Source organism: Cibotium barometz, chromosome 43 (genome assembly GCF_041138505.1).
Source record: "Cibotium barometz isolate CiBa-2024 chromosome 43, ASM4113850v1, whole genome shotgun sequence".
Taxonomy (NCBI): domain Eukaryota; kingdom Viridiplantae; phylum Streptophyta; class Polypodiopsida; order Cyatheales; family Cibotiaceae; genus Cibotium; species Cibotium barometz.
Window position 1 is genome coordinate 4,098,856 of NC_141088.1, and position 22,394 is coordinate 4,121,249.

Below are 22,394 nucleotides of genomic sequence, written 5' to 3' on the forward strand. Positions count from 1 at the left end.
GAGAAAGAAAGAAAGGAAAGAAAGATATATTAACGTCTGCAAAAGGCCAAAATTGGCCTATGAGACAAACAAGTAGTACAATGATGTTCCTCCAGTCATCAAGAGGAAAATGTGGAGAGAGAGAGAGAGAGAGAGAGAGAGAGTCTAAACTCTAAAGAGCAGAGTGAGTTAGTAGAGAGAGAGATTGCAAGATAGAAAATGTGGACACTCTGTAACTTCATAGCTATAGGAATGAGAGGTTCCATTCCATTCCACGCTCCCCACATACATCCATTCCTGGAACACGAGTTGTGTGACCAACTACCTCACATGTTCCATGACGTTCCCACGCTCCCCACATGTGCTAAGTGGTGTTCCCACGTTCCAAGCATTCGAGAATGACGCTCCATGTGACTATGATTTCATGGGCAGCCTTCAAGAGAGAGAACGAAAGAAAGAAAGTTGTATTAACGTCTTCAAGAGGCCAAAATGACCTATCGGACCAAAAGGTGACATCATATCCATAAGGTACATCATCCTGGATACAAAATAGTAATAAAGAAAGATAACAAAAATCTTGAACTATAAAATCTGACCTAGGTACATGAGCAGAGAGCTCTCATATCACCCTAATACATCCCTCATGGGCCGTTGTGACATGGTGCTCAAGGTGGTAAAACTGAGCCGGCAAAACAAGGTCCTACGATGATGGGAGATGATGGCCCGGATCCTCCTGTGGTGAAGTGGTCGTGGGCGAGGGCCATGGGGTCTAGGGTGTCAACCTCTGAATAACTCAGTGGCTCTGTCGAGTGTCACACCTCTCGGCCGAGAGCTCCTGCACTAGCCTATGGTCCCGGTATGGTGGGTGGATCGGCCCTCAGAGTGCGAGTATGGCAGAAGTCGGTGAGAGCCATAGTCACAAAGGGACGGGGGACGGTAACGGGGGACGGGGACGGGGACGGGACGGCGGACGGCCATATGTAGGAAACGGGGACGGGGGTAGGAACAGCACTTAAAAATTACTTTGTCATTCCACCCACTCGCCTATACGGGCAAAGCTTGCATGTCCATGGCTGTGCACCACCTCCATGAGGGGATGGGGTGTGATTGACCTCATCCCACCATGTCCATCCCGTCGTCCTTCTACGGGTAGTTGGAACTTGAAGAGCCACTGCCACGAGGAGGATGCCATGGATGATGGATGCCTCCTTGTCACTTGATAGCTTGAGAGAGAAAGAGAGTGAGTGAGGCTTGAGCCTTGAAAGTTGAGGGAGAACTGGAGTGTGAGGATGGGTGGGGGTGTGTGTGTGTGTGTGTGTGTGAAGCTTGAGAGAGAGTGTGTGAGGGAGAGTGTCTTGAGAGGCTACAGCTTGCTTGTGTGAGAGCTTGAAACTTGAGACCTTGGCCCTTGAGGCTTGCCGCTTGAGGGAGAGAGAGTTTGTGTGTGTGTGAAGCTAAAGCTTGAAGTGTGAGAGGGAGTGTGTGTGTGTGTCTTCTTATAGGAAGGGAGGCAAGAGAGAGGCCAAGGCGCAAAGCCTCAAAGGCTCAAGGCCTATGGGCCAAGGCTAAAGGCCCATGAAAATCCCCTCCCAAACGGCCCAAAAAAAAGGTCAAAAATGTGACCATTGCCCAAACAGTAACCTGCAGGCGTTCCCATGCAGCCGTCTCGCAGCCCAGCTGGGGACGTCCGTCCATCCCCGTCCCACAGTGTTCCCGGGACGGCGTCCCCCCGTTCCAAGGGTCCGTCCCCTCCGTCCCCTCTGACTATGGTGAGAGCTCTCTGTGCTGGTCCTCAAGCAAGTACAACTTATCTGAATCTCACTAAGGACTCCCAGCATCTGCGGAGCTCTAGAGGGAAAAGTCCCAAGCATCTCTGATCCGGAAGTCCATGATCCTAGAAAGTGGTCCGAACCCAACTGGGAAGAGGCAGTAGAACCTCCCCCGAATCTCATAGTATACAAGGCATCGACATATGTAATGATCCTCTGTCTCGGGCTCTGTGTGACAGAGCTCGCATATCCTGTCCTCTGGTGCGGCCACCCTGGGCCCATATCTGGTAGTCTCCACTCTCGACTGGTAGGACGAGGTGCAGATCTGGCCGATCGGACATCTCACCCAAAAAGATAGGTGTGTGTCCATGTAGCGTGGGCGGATGATGAAACCATCCTTTGTCAAGCATAGGAGGTGATCTCTATAGAAGGCCATCTTCGTCCCCAATGGACGACTAGGTGAACACCATGTCCTCTAAGCATCCAGTCTAACAATGTCCTTCCTAATGACCATGTTCTGCTCTGTACAGGTGAGAGAAAATGACGGGGCTTCTATGTTGTACTAGAACGGGGGGAGTGTCTCCGTCTGCATGTCGTGCATGCCAACCAAGTGCCTACCTGTGCATACCAACACTCTGTATCTCCCTCAAGTGTCAGCTGTCTCAAGGACTCCAGCGCTCGCCGGGGGTATCTATCTAGTGGAAGCTCCCATAGCCTGTGGCAGTATGTCACTATCTGGAATAGAGCCTCTGTCACTATCGGTGCAGGCCCCATATATGCCCGCACAATCTCATGTGGCATTGATGGCTTACTCCTAATCATGCGCGAGATCATCGCCACTAGGGGCCTCTCCATCGGCTTCCACCCATCATATACCTCCTCTGTAGGGAAATCCACAAAGCAGCAGTATATCCGATGCCCATGAGCTCTCCCCTCCTCAATGATCCCCCATAGTGTAAAGATATGATCTAGTGTGGAGTGCCCTCTCCTGAAGCCTGCTTGCCCCAGTGCTCTAAGTCTCTACTCCTCGCACCATCTACTAAGCTCATGCTCCAAAATCGAACCATAAATCTTGGCCAAGGTGTGACCAATCATGATAGTCCTGTACTTGCTGGGGTCCATGGGGTCACCTTCTTTCAAGATAGGTACAATAGTATCCGATGACCAACTGGTGGCGAGGAAGCCCTCATGTAGAGCCCTGTTAAACATGTGAGCTAGTTAAGGGGCTAGTGAGTCCCTAGCATAAGAGAAATGCTCTGTGAGGAGTCCATCATTGTCCTATGCTCTCCCAGTCTGCATCCTGTCAATAGCATCTCTCACCATGCTCAGATAAAAGAAGGAAGAGTGTGGGGACAAGGTTTGGGTGGATGGGGGAGAGGTGGTTTCTCGGGGGCACAGTAGAGAGAGGTCGCATAGGTGTACCAGGTGGCGAGTGAAGTAATCGGAGTCGACAGACGATGATCCTGGAAGATCCTCCAGGCCTCCTTACAATCCCTCCCAAGAAATAGTTGGTATAGCTCCTGCTCAAGCTTGGCTAGGTAGGCTTGCTTCTTCCTCCGTCTGAGATGGCAGAAGATCACTCGCGCCTGCTCGTGAGTGGTGGATCCTAGCGCCACCTCCCGCTGTATACGGGCTTGGTTATCACGATATTCCTCATTGTACCAGCTATTCTATGGGACAGCCCCTTCTAGTGATGTAGGGGTGGGTTTGGAGTGCAAGAAGGCGGTTGCAGGCGGACGTATGGAGGGTGGCTACGAGTTGTGTGGTAAGCTCATCAAGTGGGATGTGGGGGTCGAGGTTGGAAAGGATGCGGTAGGACGTGATCAAAATAGATGGAAGAGGTCTCTCTAGTGAAGTGGTATCTCGGGCAATGATGGGGCAAAGCCGGTGGTTGGGTGGTGTATCGGCATGTGAGGGAGAAGGCTAGGTATGCATGGTCAACTGCAACACCGATGGGGCGAGGTGAGATGGTAAACTCCGGAATGAGTGGGATCAAAGAGAGGGATCCCATTAGATAGTCCATTGTACTGGCTCCATGTCCGAAGGGGTAGGAGGTGAAGGAGTTGGATCTAGGCCATCTGGATAGGCCATTATAAATGGCTAGCCTATGTGCCCCGCCGAGGGCTAAGAGATACTCTCCATAGTCTATGCGGGCTGCTGTATCCTGTGATGTTCGCTCCAGATCAGTACCCACCGTGTCAATCTCCTGGTACATGGGATCATCTGTCTCAAAGAAGGGTACCTGTGCACATGCGGTGCGGGCATTGAAGTCTCCAGCCAGGAGGATTTCCCCTAGACTGGAAAACTTCATAATGTCATCATAAAGGGGCAGGTACGGAGACTCTCCATAGGTGGCATATTTAGAAGTGGAGGCAGCCTCATCCCACCCAACCACCTGTATCAGATGCTGAAGCTCCTCCCTATATAGTAAAGCCACCTCTCCCGACCCCCGAGTACCCCTGTTGTGCCTGGTTGTGGGTGGTGAACAGACTCCCATCTATATCCTCTCACCTCTGGAAGCCTACTCCCCTGGCACTGATGTGTCTCTGTGTATAATACCAATCTCTCCCTTCAAATGCCTCCTCGAACAGACCTGCACCTGTCCTCAAGGCGCCATTGCAGTTCCAAACCACAATCTCTAGCTTGGTCTCATAGGTCTCGCACCGTCATTGGACACATCGCTCAGTGATGATCACCCTCCCATCTCTGCACACTGCCCATTTCCCTGCCTTTCGTGCATCAAGGATGCGTGGCATGCACTCCCTCCTGTATGCCATCTGTGCTAGTGTGAGATCATCTTCAAGGTAACTCTTTTCTCCTTCTAGTGCCCGCCTTTTGGCAAGGAATGCTTGCCTTGCCTCCAACCCCGCAAACTTGAGGATGAGTGCACGTTTCTTGGTGGTGTCTTTGCCCACCCTCCATGCCTCGATGAAGGGGGTATGAGAGATTTCCATCTTTCTGCATAGTGCTATGGCGTCCTCTTTCAGCGTGGCTCCTTCCTTCCATCCCATCACTCTCACATTCAATGCCCTAATCTTCCTTCTTTTCTCCTCTTCAAGTGTGTCATTGATGATGTTTGGTGATGATGGTGGGTTCCTTAATCCAACTACCCACTTTGTTAGGGTAGCCTATAACGGTGGTAGAGGCTATTGTGCAGCAAGAGTGCCTCCTCCAAAAGAAGAGAGAGGGCTGCAATTTATAGATTTAGGCCTCCCATGAGCTAAAATGGCAAGAGAAGGCTATAATGACAAGTGGAGAGCCACACAATAGCTGAAGTGACATGTGTGAGGCCTCTTGTCTCACTTTGATCCACTTTCTTGCCACATGTCCCAATCTAAGAGATGGGTCCTTCCATAAACTTTATCTCTAAAAATATCCCAACTGGTAGCCCATTTGTCATAGGTACTTTGGCAACTCTTGGTATTTGCTCAATTCCAAATGAAATGACGAGAACAGAATTTCCATCAGAGTCAGGCCAAAAATAGCAACTCTCCTAAATTGTATTCCAAGATAATCCCCCATTCCCAAAGCTTGTACTTTCCAAATATTTAGACGCCTTGGAGTCCACCAAACCCCTTTCATATTGGAAAATGTCCAGGCTGGTGACAGAGGGTTTCCACTTGTAGACCACATTGGCAAGGGTATAATATTACCCCACTCATTCAGAAGAGATTCTGGCACAGACTTTGACATTCAAAGACGAGGAGCCAAATCTTTTGTTTCTTTTGGTTATTCTTACATGGTTGGCTTCCTATTCATCAGTGCAGAGATTTCTTCGGTGCTAATCGAGCCTATCCCACATGCACAACAAGTTCAGAGACAGTACATCATTGCTTATGGGGGTGGAAAGCAACACAGAGGATGGTTTCTATAGCCTAGCTCATGTTACCTGGGACACTATTCCTTGGCTTCGTGTGTCTAGGCCCTATCATCTTGCTATGTAGTAGAGGTGTGGCTCAAAGGTGTACACTTTAAGATATTCCTCAGGCACCGCCTCTACAAAGCATTCACACCACTTGGGAGAGCATAAACGCCTTAGAGGGTATTCAGATATAGATGCTCGATGCATCTACACCATATGGAGTGATATTGTTCACACTCTTACGACGACACAGACTCGAGTACAAGGACCATTTAGATCTGCGCAAGTAAAGCGTGCTATGTTTATGAGAGAGTGGGGTCCTATCTAATCCAACGATGCTAAGAGAACAAAAAGGTTCCTTCATTGAAAGAAGAGGGATCACTTGAGGAAGCATGTTCTTAGTGAAACGTTAGAGGATCTAGAAAGGTGAGGTACTAGTTGTCTCTCTCAGTGTGACAAACTCTTTGATTCTACATATATAGGATGCACAAATGCCTGAGGAGGCTTGAGGCACCTTGGTAAAGATGTACAGTACAAACACTCAAGCTCGGAAGATGCAATCTTGTTGAAAGGTATCTCCCTTACACCTTTCACTACCCTGCATATGGAGCCCCTATATGTAGGAACTCTTGAGGTCCCAAACCAACCATCACTAGATCTCTCAGACATCCTAGACCTTCCACAATTATTCAATGTGGAAAATTCCATTAGAAACTCCATAATGCGAGAGGTACAAATCATGATCTCCATAATGGGAGAGGTACAAATCATGATGGGGGTACAGACATAGTTCTTTGCTTATGGATGGAAGATGATTTCCCTTGTATTTTCTTTTTCAAGGAAGAGACTTCTATTAAGTATGAAAAAGGCATACAACAATCCCGGCTATAAGCCGGAATAGAATAGAATCACCCCAATATGTAAGGTGATCTCAACCACTGAGGAGCATCATGGTGCCATGAAAGACCTATGGGACTAGAGGAAAAGAAAATGCCATGGTCCAACTCCCACATAAATACAACACGCTTTGCCTGCGCAGAACGAGAGGAACCCTAAATACGAGCCTAAGTAGCCATGAGAGTATGGATGATATCACCCCATAAAGTGCTAATACACTCAAACTTAAAAAATATGGACACCCTCAATTGCCTCCATGCATCTAGCTCTCCAAATCTGCCATGCTGTCATATTGGCAACAATCTCCCAACTGGTGTTAATCCTCTGTCTAGGGGGGTGTATAATGTGAGTGAGGGACATCCTACAACAAACCATGCTGGGCAATACCTCTACGAATGAAAATAGCAGTGTATGTATCACTGCCCTCGTAGAAAAGCTGCGGACCAAACTAGGAAAGCCAAGCAACTACCCCCCCCTTCCCCAGTAACATACATGGTGCAACCACTCAATTTGTCCATAAGTTGTGCTATAGAACCCCAAATATGCTATCCAATGCTGCATCCCCGTAAACAATGTTGTACAATCTCAAAGTTTGTCGCACATCTTGGGCAGGTAGGTGCTACACCAAAAACCGATCTCCACTGTGATTGGTGGGGGATACCACCATGTAAAAATAACCAAAAGAAACGAGAGATCTGGCTCCTTTTGTATGAATGCCAAAGCCTATGCCAATATCTACGTTGTATCATTGGAGTGATGTCATAACTCTCCCAATGAGGCCTGAGAGTAGGGATCCGATGCATCTATCGAGTGATGAGAAGCCTTGCATTTTGGACCATGAAACTCAAAAAGGGGAAGGCTTTTCAATGGATTAGAGGAATCAATCCACTCCCACTCACCTAGATCCCACTGAAGATATCCAATAGGACTGCCACCATACAACCACAAACACCAAGAGCCATGAGTCACTATCTGAGGAGAAGGATCAATCAACCAGTGCTTCCCCGAACGACCAACAATCCTCATTGGACTAGATCCCCTCCACGCTACACCTCCTCAATCTCCATCCATGCATGATAGAATAGATGATGCAATCTGTAGCCTCCTGGACCGAGAGAGCAATGGCCTGCAAAGGTATGCCTATCTTAGAAAAAACTCCCAACCATCTCGGATGATAATCTCCATGAAAGATCCCAGAGAGCCACTCATGCGGTATAGTTGTATCAATCTGATCAATACATTAAGCAAGAGCCCCTAAGATGCTGAATGGATGCAGCTCTCCGATCCACCGGAAGACTCTTGAAGTCTTCCAAGCAAGAACTATGTATGCACATCTCTCCCATCCTGACCACTTCATGTAATGAGACACACCAAGTGGCCGACCGGCCTCATCCGTAATGAACTCATTCCACATAATAGGTTGTAGGTCACCTCATCCAAGGACCTAGGAAGCCTCTCTCGCAAGAAAGGTCTCATACTTCTCCATGCTCTGACAATGGCTACAATAAGAGAACAAGATGGTGCTTTGATATCTACCTCTGTGAACAAAAACCGTCCGATGGGTAGGCAATCTCTCCCAACACAAGGTGTACATCTAGAAATCTAAGATAAGAAAAAATCCTTCCAAGGCTCGGTGCCTTGTAGGAAACCTCTACCCACAAGTCTGCAAAGCGACACCCTGGAGTAAACATCCGGATCAATAATATTCAGCCCCCCCGCTCGTCTAGGCTGAATAATTGTAAGCCAAGCTACCATGGCACGTGTGTCTATGGTGCCATACAAACCCGACCAAAAAAAATTGTGGATTAGCTCAGCTTTCAGAGAAGCTGAGCTAAGGGTTTTCCTTGGATTTGGCCTCTCAACACCATAAGTCATATCCCATCAAATCAAGCAACTACATAACCCATCAAGGCGATCCTTACTATGACAACGATCTATGCCTTAGCACTCAAGTCCATGGTGAGCTCTTTTGCACAAAGCCACAAGGTGAGAATCAAGGAATGCTGGTTTTAGACGTAATTACTCCACTTTCAGTCACATTTTCACTTTAACGGCAGTCATTAAGGAGGCACATGCTAGGTCTGATTAAATGATCTCCCATATTTGGCAAAGCGCCAAGCGGAGAGACTAAATGTCAACATGCTTTACATCTAAAATAGAGCAAACCCTCCATCCCTCAAACCACCAGAGTTTGAAGCCCGGCCCCTCTACACAAAGGCATCATTTAGCAGGTCACATAAATGAAGGGTACATCATTTTGAGGATAAATCAGAAAGTGAACAGAAATTGCCATGCACAGCCTTAAACTCCCTAAGGAACTGGTCTCACAGAGGGTAGATGACTACTGGTATGCCTGAGTCATGAGATGTATAACCTTTTATGAGCTTCTCCTGGAACTTTTCACCACTCAAAATAGCAACAAAATCTGCCGAATCAAGAGGTATATATCAAAGACTATGTTGGTCCAAAATCACGAGCAAGACTAGCCGCCTTTGCATATCAGGATTCCAACAAAATATCCATGAGTGATCATCACACAAAGTAAAAGCTTATAAAGAAAAACTCCATGACTTCATACGTGCTTACCAGGGAGGATATAAACGAACAACACTCCCAACTTCGACTTCCAATTGGGCATGTGTTTGCATGTTGAAAATGACCATCACGTCAGTATCACTGGTTTCTTCAGCTCCATGAGCCTCAACAACACAAGTCTGAGAAAAAAACTAACATACTATGCAGTTAGGAAAAAAGTGTAAATAAAATTTAACTAAAACTGATACTTGAGGGGCAAAGACTTCTACAAGTGCATGGATGGAACCAAAACTTATCTGATCTAGCCAGTTTTGTGTCCAAAATCTACTCAAATCATACAAAGATGGAAACCCAACTCTCCCTCTCTAGATATTCAGTGACGAAGCAAAAAGCGTTTGGGAATGTAGTCTTGGCACAAAGGCCATGCCGATCTTAAGTGTAGAAATCTAGTTTATTAGGCACATGTTCATCCTCAGCACTCACTTTGCCCAAAGGCCATGCCAATCTTCAGTGTAGAAATCTAGTTTATTAGGCACCATGTTCATCCTCTGCACTCACTTTGCACAAAGGCCATCTGATCTTTAGTGTAGAAATCTAGTTTATTAAGGACCATGTTCATCCTCTGCACTCAATTTGACTCAAAGATGGTCCATTTTTAGGACTGGTACGCTAAATAAATTGTAGTACACTTTTGGACAAACTAACCTCAGGTTGTTTAAGAACTTTGCATACACATGCCGCAAGCCGGGCCTCCAAGCTTTTAGATATAATTTTGACCTCCATGCAACTCATCTGATCTGCAAAATTTCATACAGCAAGTAAGTGTTTGAAGAACATTTCAGTGAGCCCTTGCCAAAGTGGCTATTATACCACCCTCCCAGGGAAAAAGCATGAACACCTACTTGTCCCCCTTGTATATATGTGTGTACACACACACACTTTTTCTTTTTTGTAAAAACCATTGTTTCTATTATGTGAAATGCATAGAGAGAGACCCCGTCAAAGTAACAAAGGTCTCACAAACGAGGAAAGAAAACAGTGGAAAACAAATCCAGATGAGACTGGTCTAACTATTGCAACTGGTAGCAATCATATAGAGGTTGTCACAAAACGATTGACGGAAATACTAATACTTGTCAATCAAGGTCGACTAGAAAACCAATCGATTTTACGAGCAATCCAAACTGTCCAGAGAGCCCAAAATTGTGTCCATTCTAAAAAAGCAGACATATGTGCAAATATCTGCTCATATTTGTCAAATATCCAAAAATGCTAAGAGAAACGTGCACCTCGAATTCTAGCATTCAAGCATCTAGATAGATGAAGCAAGAAATCCTCTGTGTTTTAAGGAAGCACCACAACAAGTGATGAATGGTCTCATTCAAGCAAGAACATATTGGACAATGAGCAGAAGCAATCTTTCTTTTTGCCAAAATGCTACCAACAAGAAGTACTCCTGCAATGCATCGCCAGAACAAGACTCTCTGTTTGAGAGGTAACTTGCTTTTCCATAGCCTCTACAAAGTTTTTTCCCACCATATCGCATACTTATTCATATTCCATAGCATATTTCCATGCTCCAAAAACCATGGTGGTGGTATAATTAATCGGTAGTTCCTTGCTGCTGTGATATGTGAAAAAGGAAATTTCACAGAAACAAAAGTCTCCTCTATGGAATATCCAATCTTCTAGTCTATCATGGCCAAGGTCCAATACGACATTTTGGAAGGGCTGAAGTTGTGTTTGGATTTTCTGCCATGTATGCCTGTAATGTGTACCCAAATCCCATCTTCGTTGAGCCAGCGGGAAAGATAGAACACGTCCCTCAGGTGATATGACATCTTGCACAATGCATATGACTTTGATAGACAGAAAGTAAGCTAATCTAGGAGCTATAATCGGGCAGCAAAAGCACGACTCCAATGTATGTTTTCCTACTTGAATGAATTTCTGGTATGAAAAGGTCTTCAAGACCAATGAACAAAATGCAATACTGCTTTCCATTTACCAAAGGAGCAAGTTTGATAGCTTGTGAATATTGAGGCAACAATCATGAGAGTCCATGGCTATTGTTGAGCCAAAGCAAGTTGTAGCAGGATTGCTTTGCATGCTAACATATGATAATGAATATCAAAAACATTGAGACCATCATACAACTTGGTTGAGCACATTCTTTCAAATCTGAGAAGGCACACTGCTTTCTAATGATGTTTTGTTCGCCATAAAACCTCCATGGTCTTTGACATAAAGCTTGAAATATCTTGTTTTTGTAACTATTTGGCTCTCCTAGCTCTATTTCACATGATGGAACCCATGCCCGGACACCAAACAGGTGGAAGAAAGAGATGGGGACAGGGACCATAAGGTTTGCTCAAGAAAAAACACCAATCTTACTCAAAAAGCAAGAAAAAGCAAAAAGTCAAATTGACTTGACCGCGAGCCACGGATACCACTGGCAAGAGGAGACTGACCCGGACCAAAAAGCTAAAAGCTGCTTTTTAAAAAGAAGCTCAAGGCCGCAAAGTTAGTCCTCTCCCCTCCCTCCACCTCTCTAGAGAACTCCCATCGCCCCCCAACCCAGAGCGGAGGCAGCCGGCGAGTTCCATTCGCCGATTGATTCACTATTTCTCTGAGCCGGTTGAGATGACCATCCCTGCCTCCCCGGTAAGGGCTCTTCCGCCAGAGTCCCCAGGCGGCCCCCCAGGATGTTACGGCAACCGGTGGATAATAGTTTCTTCTATTGTCTTCAGACAAAAGGGACAGATATATTTGAGATGACAATAGCACCTCTTCCGATATGTGTGGTTTTCCACCACTCCATACCCTCTACGCCAGAGAATGGCGTGATGATCTTCTCTTTTCCTTTGAGTGCAGCCCCAGGGACGGACTGGGGCTCAGAGTCGGTGAGACTGCTGCCATCCAGGGTAAGGCAGTTGAGCTATCTCATCATCTTCACGATCTTCGCATCACCGACGTACTCACCCATCTATGATCATTGGCTAGGATGAAACTTGGAGGCTCAGCCAACAGAGACCAGGACAGGGAGATGGTGGCCTCCAGCCTGGAGATGCTGCTATTTGTGTTCACGCATACTTTTGTCGCAGCACCTCTCCCCCCCTCTTACAGGTACCTTCACTATGATCGATGAAGTCCGGAGTATGCATATTCTCGCTCTCGGAAAGAGTGGCGTCACATGGAGGACAGGATCCGTGCCCACTTGGCGTGCCTTCACCCGAGGACGGATTGTGATTATTCCCCGTCTAAACCCTCGCCCAGGACTCTTCAAGTGGAGGGCAGTTCCGCTAGTTCCACCTCACACAGAGATTGATATGTGGATAGTCTTGTGGAACATACAGGGTTTAGGGGGACCTCAGTGCTTTCATAGACGAGGTGTCCTCAAAGGAGAGCTTCAGAGATCCCTCGTGGAGGGACCTATTGACATTCTTTTCCTTCAAGAGCATCACCTCTCAAAGGGATGTACTCGCCGATGCGGGAAGATTTTACCAGGCAGGAGTCATACTTTTTAGTCCCAATCCTTTGGCCCTTTAAGGACGCAGGGAGGAGTCGTTGGCTTCCTCAATGTTTATGCCCCAAACACCACTACATGTAGAGCCCTCTTTTGCAGCAAAGTTTGGTAGGCCCTTCCCCAGCTGACTTTTGGTGCATGGGTGGTGACTTCAACATGATAGAGACAGAAGAGGACAGACTTGGAGGAGGTACGGCCACAATCTCAGAAGTAGAGTACTCTGCCTGCAAGGAAGAGCTAATACTAGTACTTAAGGCACAGGACCCTTGGCATCTTCCAGAGTTTGGGCGCAACCCTAGGAGCCTCAGCTTCTTGAGATCAGATAGAAGGAGCATCGGTCCCAACCTCTCTAGACTTGACAGGTGTTACGTTGATGAGTGGGCTTGCAGCCGTGAGGGCATGATTGGTATCTTGGCAAGCACTTCCTTTTCATATCACACCCCGAATATTCTGTCCCTAGAGGACCCCTGGAGGCACGTAGGCATGTGAGCTCTAGGATTCTCGAAAGCCTCATTCAAGACTCCAAGATCTGACAATTCAACCCACAAAGAAGCCGTCAACACATAGAGATGCTTACAAAGGGCGGAGAGGGTGCCACGAAGAGTCCTAACGAGACCACAAGGCCCTTGGTAACAATCCAGCATTCCATCATCATTTTTTTTGTAAAAGAGGTTTTTAAAGAATTTTGGGGGAAATCATAAATCAAGTAAAATTAGGCAAAGGGGCCAAAATTGAACATGGCATTCTCTCCTGCTCTTCCATACAAACCTTGCTAAGGCCAATTTCAGGATTAAGGTTGGTTGATTTTTAGGGTTAGGATTTTTTTATTTTTAGGGTTAGGATTTTCGGTGGGAGTCCTACAGCTTGGAGTTTGTTTGCTCTGATACCACTGTGAGGACTTCTAAGCCTATTACTGATTTATAAGACATGATTAAAAGACATAATACTGAAAGTAAGATGCTAAGAGCGGAAAGCTATGTGTTATTGCATTGAGACACAAGACCTTGTTAAATAGGACTTGAAGAGGTACAAATAAAGAGACACATCCTTGATGAAAGGGTGTGACTCTTGAATGAATAGTTATGTCCTTTGGACGTAGAGATGTGTCCTTTGATGAATAGATGTGTCTCTTGGAATAGATGTGTCCTTTGGTGATGACCCATGTGACAGGTGTGATTCTTCACTGTGTCCTTTTAATGATTAAGAGTGATTAAGGATAATTAAGAGATATTAAGTCACAATCGTGACAATCTAGCATTCAAGTATCTAGGTAAATGATGCTAGAAATCCTGTGTATCAAGGCAGCACCACAAGGTGGTGAAATAATCAATCGATAGATCCTTGTTGTTGTGATATGTGGAAAAGGAAATTTCACAGAAACAAAAGTCTCATCTCTATGGAATATCCAATCTTCCAGTCTATCCTGGCCAGGGTCTAGTACGGCATTCTAGATGGACTTTCATTGTGTTTGGATTTTTTGCCATGTAGGCTTGTAATGCACACACAAACCCCATTTTCGTTGAGCTTGCGAGAAAAATAAAACCCTTCCCTTAGGGGATATCACATCTTGCACAAAATCTCACATCTCTGGCATGAGCCTGGTTGCCATTGGTCAATAGGTGGGGATGTGACTAGTACTGCCAAAATACAATGGTGAGAGACTTGAAGGGCTATCTCTCCCCATCCTCCTCATAAGCCATGACCACTCCAACATCTGTGGCCCAAGCGACAGTGCCCCATGTAATGATCCGGATAGAGGCCCTATCCATAGTGAAGATTCGGAGAATCCGCTGCCAAATCTGTTGAGCCTTCGGGCAATCCCAAAGACAATGTCGCTGAGACTCCTGAGGGTGGCCACACAGCGAGCAAGCTGATAGCCGACCTCCAATTGCCAGCCAAGTACCAACCACCAAGCTTCTGTGTGCCATCAACCAAAGAAAGAGGCTAATCTTTCTAGGCCGAAAACTGTCCCAAAGCCTCTTCCAGAAATCTTAAAGGAGGAGGACCTCTGACTGCCAATGTGCAGTTGCTGCCGGGGTGCCATCAATCTCTGGCATCTGGATCCTGCGGCCTAGCCGTGCTGTATATGCAAAGAGGGGGCCAGAGTCTCCTCCCGATCCGCGGGGTCATGCCAAGTCCACTCTCCCGGATCCCACTGTAGGCGCGTGAGAGGTCGGCACTCCCATATCCATAGCTGCCAAAACCTCTCCTTGGCCACCTTGGCCGGTGCTGGGTCTATGTGCCACTCCCGTGCCCGAAAACCAATCATCCTCACCCTTTGCAAGGTGCAACCACTAAAATCCTCCAAGGGAAGCTCGAATCTCTCTAGTCTGCCATGGGATCCAATAGAAAAAGTGAGTAGACCATTGCCCTCATCTACTTCCTGGATATCATGTCTGGTAAACACACCCAACCACATTGGGGGGAGTCAGGTCTAGGATAGGAGTCAGCCACTCCTAAGGGATAGCTGAGTCGATGACGATGCTGAGCCTATCTCTACCCCGGACCCTTGTTAGACCTCTCTTCTACACTTCCGGGGATAATTGCCTGTGTGCAATCCAATCTCCAAGAGACCTGGGTGGTCCTATGCTCAAGGCACATGATACATGCGATTGGGCCTCCAGGGCACAATTCTGAATAGCAGGGTCAATGACGCATAGCCCCCCCTCTACGACGTGCCTGAATGATCACTCTCCATGCCACCTTGGCCCTAGCTGGCCTCCTGTCATCACTGCCGGCCCATAAGAAGTTCCGGATCAATCGTTGTACTTGGCCAATACATGCCTAAGAGAAGGCCCAACACGAAGTGATCTACCACATGGTGGTAAGAAGTACCTCGTTCACCACCACCACTCTACTTGCTAGGGAGAGCCTCGCAGAACTCCAGTATAAAAGCTTCTTCCGAATACTTAGAAGAAGCAAGGCGAGCTACTGCTCGGGAGGGATATCAATGCCCACCTGGCAACCAAGAGAGCGAACTGGAGTGCCCCTCTGGATCCATTGAAAAGGCTCAACTGGGCAACTGGGCGCCAAGCCGAGGCGGGTGCAAAGCATACCCAAAACCACATGACGTGTGCCAGTTGATCTACGCTCCTAATGTGTGGCAGAAAATCTCAATCGCCTCCGCGAATCTTTGGAGATTCCCCACATCTCCAGAAAGCAAAGCTGTTGTGTCGTCTGCAAACTCTGAGTCAAGCAACTCCTCCTGCGTGTGGAGCGAAGACGCAATGCTTGAAGCCCGGTCTCCTGGGCTGAGAGAAAACTACTCATGGCCTCGACGACGAATAGGAAGAGGTAAGGTGCCAAAGGACAGCCCTCCCGAACCAAGTGGGAAAGAAGGAATCTGTCTCCATGGTCTCTTTGTATGAGAACCTAGCTGTGTGAGGCTAAGTAAAGTCTTGAGACTCCACAAATCCACTCCATGGGGAATCCCATCCAGCTCATTGTGTGCCCTCTAGAAAGCTCCAATCCACCCTATCATAAGCTTTCTCAAAGTCTACGAGTAGCACTATGAGGTCCTCCTACCGCATCATGGCCGAAGTTGTCACCTCCCAGAAGATAAAAATGTTGTCCAAAATGCTCTGATCTTGAACAAAGCCGGTCTGAGTGTCATGACTCAAGTCTGAGAGAAAGGGCTAGAGTCTCCCGCTGATGGCCTTGGCCAAGATCTTATAGGTCGTCCCAAGAAGAGTGATGGGTCTCCAGATCTCCAATCTGTCACCACCCTCTTTACGAATCAAGTGTATCAAACACTTTGAGGGCCTCTCTGGCATGGCACCTATGATCATAATCTCATTGAAGGCAGCTTGAAGGCCGCCTTCCAAGAGGTCCCAGTGATGAAGAAAGAAAGAGACTGGAAGCTTGTCCGCCCCCGGGCATTTTTCCCTAAGTAGTGCCGTCACCGCCTTCACCAACTCTTCCACTGTGAATGGAGTCAGTAAGGACCTAAGAGGGGGGAACCACCTCTCTCGTAATTCGCCAGACCCTCTCGTGTGCATCCATCACCTGTGGGGATAATGGGACACCTGTGACAAGAGAACAGAGGAAATCAATGGGGCGATGGCTCTCACATAGGGGAGTCAGAAACAATAGCTCCATCCTGGCCACATAGTCTGCGAATACCATCTCTCCTCCTATGAGTGCCGGCTATCTCGAAGAAATCTCCTGTGACTCTGTCCCCGGCCTCTGGTCCAAAATGAAGCTCTGGCATGGTATCTGTACTCCACCCTTCTCTCCTCAACGGATCTAATCTCGGTGCGGGCGGAAGCTAGCTAAAGAGATGCCTATGCAGCAACCTGCCTCTTCTCTACAAATCCTTGTAAAGATTCAAATCTTATCGCATGAAGCCGATATATTTCAGGTGTGTTTGTTTCAAGCATTTTGTGGCTGAAAAATTCCAACACAGCAATATAATAGCACAACACACACAACAATGTGGTCTTGCTTCACAAAAACCCGTCACTCCATAATCTTACGGGTAGATCACACCTCCGATAGCAAAATTACTTTTTATGGGCTGAAGACACCTACCTGCATTCACCTGCATCTCACCATCCGGCAATAAAATTTACATCTGAGGTGGCCTATGGCCGAGGAGACTTATGACCTAAGCTATCTTCAGGACACTCCTCCTCGCACAACCTGTACCAACTCTGCTTTCTTGACACGTTTCAACATTCAGATAGCCACAACCACTTCTCATGACCGAGAATACCACGTGTGGATATTTTGGGTTCAGACCTCGGAACAGGATTTACCTCATTATACATTTCTCTTGCAACATTCATAGGTTTTTTTGTGTCTAAATGCTGATGCCAAAACATGTACCTCCCAAAACCCCGGAAAAGAGAATAAGCCCATCGGGTATTAGTAGAACCTTAGGAAATAACTGGTTCTTGCATGGCCACCTTCCAAATAGAACTAGTTATTGTCAGTTCCAGTTAAGTGAAGAACGAGCTCTTGCATGCGTGGGGGAAGGAGAGAGGGGCAGAGGAGCATTGGGAGCCAGAAGTGGAGAAAGGAGGGTGAATTAGCCAGGAGAGAGAGGATTGTCGGGATTGTGTAGAAGCTGTGTGGAAGCTTGTTGGGTAGTTGTTTTGTTGTTTTTGTCTGTTTGGGTTGAAGGACGTTGAGACAACGAGATTGTTTTGTGAAGATGAGGTGGGAATTGTGTGAAGAAGCTTGGATTTGTCCAGAGCAGAGAGTGCAAGAGGAAGCAGAGGATCTTGTAGGAGGTTGATGCCCTAGGATCTCTGGGATGCAGCTCTATAAGAACTTGGAACACTTCATAGTTTTGCTCAATCATTCCCCTCCATATTGAAGATTAAGACCTGCTCTAAGTGGCCATTGTTTCTTGGTTTTGTGGTGTTGAACCATTGTTGCTGGGATATTTGTGGAGAATCCCTCTGTTTCTTGGTGCATTCTCTCTTTGTTGGAACCCCACATCTCAGGGTTGTTGAGATTGGCTCACTTTCTTATATGCAAAAGGCTTGATTGTGTGTTGAATTGATGAATTTTTATGCTTTGGTGTTATCTTTGTTATTTTTTGATAGAACTTGTTGAAAAGAATCAATTGTGAGTGAAGAGCTGAAGTCTATTAAATCAGAACTGTGTCAAACAATTAAAACTTTGAGTCAGCAGGATCTGACAGGAGTCAGTTGGAGTCAGCTGGGAATTTGAATTAGTCAACTAGTGCTATAGAAGAGTAGATCTTGTCTTGTTGGAAGCCTCTGAAGTTTGGTCTAACAATCAGAGGACTGTCAGAAGTCAAACGGATAAGTTGTGGACTGGATGGTCAGTTGAGGGCCGATTCAGGTCAGAAGAGTGTCAGATAGGGTCAGCTGAATATCAGAAGCAGTGATCTGAAAGTGTAGAAGGATAGATATAATCTTTTCGGTTTGAAGGGAAGTGGCTCAGACCTTCATAGGTCAATCAGCAAGCAGCAACAATCAGTCTAATTTAGTTGTGGGCTGAAGGTGTCTTACGGTCAGCAAGCAATCAGCTGCTGTCAGTCTTGGGTTCGTTGTGTTGGTTCTTGGCGTTTTCTGAGGTTTTTCAGAGTGTAGTGGTGTCAAAGGACACAAGGGTTGGTGAGTTGTGAGTTAGATCTGAATCAACTGGGTCAACAAGAAGTCACCAGGGGAGAGCTGATAGGATCAGTGAAGTTCTGAAGCAAGGAATTTGAAGTTTGCTGATACTGGAGGACTCTTTTGGAGCTTGGAGGACATATTTCTAACTGGAGTCAGCAGCAGCTATCTGATTCAGGTTACAGTCAACAACTGTCAGCTCAGAGTCAACTCGGAGTTTTTTTGGTTAGCTGCGGTCACCTGAGGGGTTAGGAGTGAAGATCAGAGCTATTGGCGGTCAGATCTGACATGGGAGGACAGCTAGTGGAGTTAGCTAAATCAGTTTGAGGGGTTTTAAGGTGTCCGACTATGTCAACTGAGGAACTGAGGATATCAGCTGAGTGGATTGGTACTTTGGATTTGTGTTGTGCTGGTGTTGTGGTGCTAGTTTATAGAGCCCTCCCTATGGTGGTGTGTTTGGACGAGCTATAGAGGCAAGACTCCCCCGACACATCATTGTTTTGGTTCCCCCACTAAGGAGGGCTCTGAAAGCACCCTTCAGATTACTTGCAGGCTTGGAGAAAGTCTCAGTAGTTGAGATGGTTGCTATGATGACATATCCGGTGTTTCATGGCCATGTTGGTGAAGATCCAGAAGAGTTCTTGGCATGGATGGAACTTGCAGCCTTCACCTTTGGTAAGGAGACGGATGAAGATAAGTTGACATTGTTGTCTATGTTGTTGAGGAGGGATGCTAAAAGATGGTTGCAGATATGGAGAGCTCAGCCAACCCAAGGGCACATACGAGGATATCAAAGTGGCTTTGGTGTTTGCAGACCATTTTGAAGATTTGTGGGAAAGATGGGACAATTCTTTGGGAGCAGAGCATCCACTAGTTCTTCTAAAGAAGGACATGTTTATTCGGTCTCTCCATGTAGATTTAAGGGAGAAGGTGGAGCTGAAGAGATCAGTGACTTTTGAAGAAGCTTTGAGGATTGTTGGGGAGAAAGAATGGAAGTTGCAGAGGATGGCTCAGAAGCAAAGGGAGATTCAAGCTGAAAGAAGACCAATTGTGCCCGGGGAGAGAAGAGCAGAAGAAGTTGCTCCAGTAGGTCTAGTAGTTACAAACCAGCTTATGCAGGGAGACACCCATCGGACTCAGCAGATGGAGAATTTTAATTTGAAACTTTTGCAAGGGGGCAAGAATGCTCCTAGGGTAGGAGACAAGGATGGTCTAAGAGGCAAGGGAAGGGAAGGACCCAATATGAATGTACAATGCTTCAATTGCATGGAGAGAGGTCATATTTCTCCCCACTTCCCTTATCCCAGGAGGATGGGAGGTGACATTTACCCTTTGCCACTCAGGAGAGAAGACAGACACGATACAATGCGTACCATGAAAACGCGTCAGGAACGTGCGTGAGCCCGCTGCTCCCTGCGCCTCCCCCATCGCTGTCGCCGCCGCCTCCTCCCCCCTCTCCTTCACCCGCCTGTCCCCGCAGCCCCTCCCCTCTCCCGCTTTCATCCCGCCTGCCCCCCTCAGCCCCCCCGCCTGCGCCGCTTGCCCTCCCTCCCCTTTTCCGCGCCGCCCTCCTCTTCCCCCCTTCGCCTTCTCTGCGCAGCCCCCCCTTGCCCTCCTTCCTCCGCCTCCCCCCCCCCCTTTTTTTCCGCCTCCTTCCTTTCTTCCCCCCCCCCTCGCATCGTCGGCCTCTCAGCCCTCCGTCCAAGCTTCTCCCTTTCTCCCTGCCTCAGCCCCCCGTCCCCTTTTTTCCTTTTCGGCGACTTCCGCTTCATCCAGGATAGGAGCATCCTGGATAACATTTTCTCTTTCTGGGAGGCTACGGCTTTGGCTAGATTTCGGCAGGAGGATCTGGCGGTGCTCCTTCTCGACTTCGAGAAGGCATATGATCGGGTGGACTGGGCCTTCCTGGAAGGCACTATGGAGAGGATGGGCTTCCCCCCTCAGTGGATCCGTGGGGTCTCTGCACTCTACACTTCGGCTCATAGCCAGGTGCTGATACAGGGCGTGTGCGGAGAGAGATTCCAGCTCTCGCGCTCGGTGCGGCAGGGGTGTCCCTTGGCGCCCTTTCTTTTTCTTTTTGTGGCGGAGGCCATGAGCACCTTCTTGACGGCACAGGATACAGGTTTGGGCCTCCAGCTTCCCATCCGCACCTCGGAGGAGCTCCTAGACTCGGAGTTTGCGGATGACACTGCTGTCTATCTTCAGGGAGGTGAGGAGAACCTCCGCCGTTTCGCCTCAGCCATGGACAGGTTTTGCAGAGCTTCGGGCGCTTTGATCAACTGGCACAAGTCGTGTGGGCTGTGGGTCAGCTCTATGCCCCCCCCGACTTGGAGGCCAGTTGATGGTTTTCAGTGGCTGCCCCCCGGCACTACAGTGCGTTATTTGGGATGCTATGTGGGCATTGATATATCTCCGGAGCAGCAGATAGCCCCCCTTCTTCTGAGCATTCGGAAGAAGCTTCTGTATTGGAGTACCGCTCGTTTATCTCTGGCTGGCCGAGTAGTTGTGGCCAACCAGGTTCTGCTCGCTACCATGTGGTACATCACTTCTTGCTGGGCCTTCTCTCGGGCGTGCATCGGCCAGGTGCAGAGGCTCATCAGGAACTTTCTTTGGTCCGGAGGCGACGGGCGACCCGCCAGGGCCAAGGTGGCATGGGTTGTGATCACTCAGCCGAGGGAGAGAGGCGGCCTGGGCATTGTAGATCCTATTTGCCAAAGCCGAGCTTTGCTTGGCAAGTTGGTAGTTCGTGGTCTCCAACCAGGCGATGAGCCGTGGAAGGAGTTTCTTGTTTCCAGGATGCTCAGCCGCACTCCTTCTCTTAGCGGCCCCTGGACCCCCAGCATCAGGTGGATCTTTACGGAGCAGCGATCCAGAGGAGTGGGCCTCGGCTTCGAGGAGCGTTTTGCAGCCAGCCTTCTGAGGGCCTGGGCGCATCTGAGGCCGTCCCTCTTCCAGACTCCCCCGGGCACCGATGAGGAGCGCCTGAGGCAGCCATTGATCTGGAACCCCTTGATTCGACTTCCCAGTGGCCATATGGTTGGCTCGCGGTCTCACGTGTCGTGGGGCCCGTTGAGCTCCGGCCCGGCCCAGTCCCTAGATGACTGGATATGCTTTCAGGAGCTGCCTCCAGAGGCTCAGGAGAGGAGGCTCAGTGGGATGAGGGGCAGAGAGTTGATGAGACAGGACATTGAGGCGGCCATCCCCCGGGAGTGGCGGACCCCAGTACAGGACCCTCCACCTCCACAGTGGATGGGTGTCTTTACTCGGCATGAGATCCTTCTAGCGGTCTGCGGCACAGCGGAGAGAGTCACCCCACTCACTTTCGAGGTGGGAGAGGGTGGCCAGCTTCAGAGGACACGACTAGATTTGGATGGGCTCCAGGGTTGCATTCTTCAGAGGGTACGGGTGGTCGGCTTCCATCAGAGGCAGTGGCATGTAGACCCCTCACCGGCCTCGATAGGGGAGGACTGTTCTTGGAGATTATGGGCTTGGGACAGCAGGCCTCTTATTCGCCTTCAGTGGGACCCAGGTGAGTGGTTTTGGCGAGATCCCTACTCGGCCCCTACCAGCCCTGCCATCCCCTTTTTTCAGTACACAGCGAGGCTGGGGCGGCGGATTCAGAGACACAGGATAGCGAGCACCCCGGCAGCGGCCGAGCATTGGCGGCGACAGGGGCTCTCCCCTGCCTTTCTTAGGGACTTCTGGCAGCGCCTTTGGGCCAGTTTCCGGCCCCGGAAGGT

The 22,394-nt window shown here is 48.3% G+C and overlaps 1 protein-coding gene across 10 annotated transcripts in view; it reads right to left on the reverse strand.

Annotated features, from left to right (window-relative positions):
• Positions 1 to 22,394, reverse strand: part of LOC147613434 (kinetochore protein) — an 86,538-nt gene that overhangs the window by 9,979 nt on the left and 54,165 nt on the right. For 4 of the 10 annotated variants that reach the window (XM_086781366.1, XM_086781365.1, XM_086781370.1 and 1 more), the window contains 2 exons: positions 9,748 to 9,839; positions 9,094 to 9,233 (listed from right to left, as the gene is read on the reverse strand). In XM_086781366.1, coding sequence (XP_086637492.1) covers positions 9,094 to 9,233; positions 9,748 to 9,839 — 232 coding nt within the window. Of the gene's footprint in view, positions 1 to 8,881; positions 8,998 to 9,093; positions 9,234 to 9,747; positions 9,840 to 22,394 lie in introns of all 10 variants that reach the window. The other 6 variants (XR_015263188.1, XR_015263187.1, XM_086781368.1 and 3 more) reach the window with 4 other exon arrangements.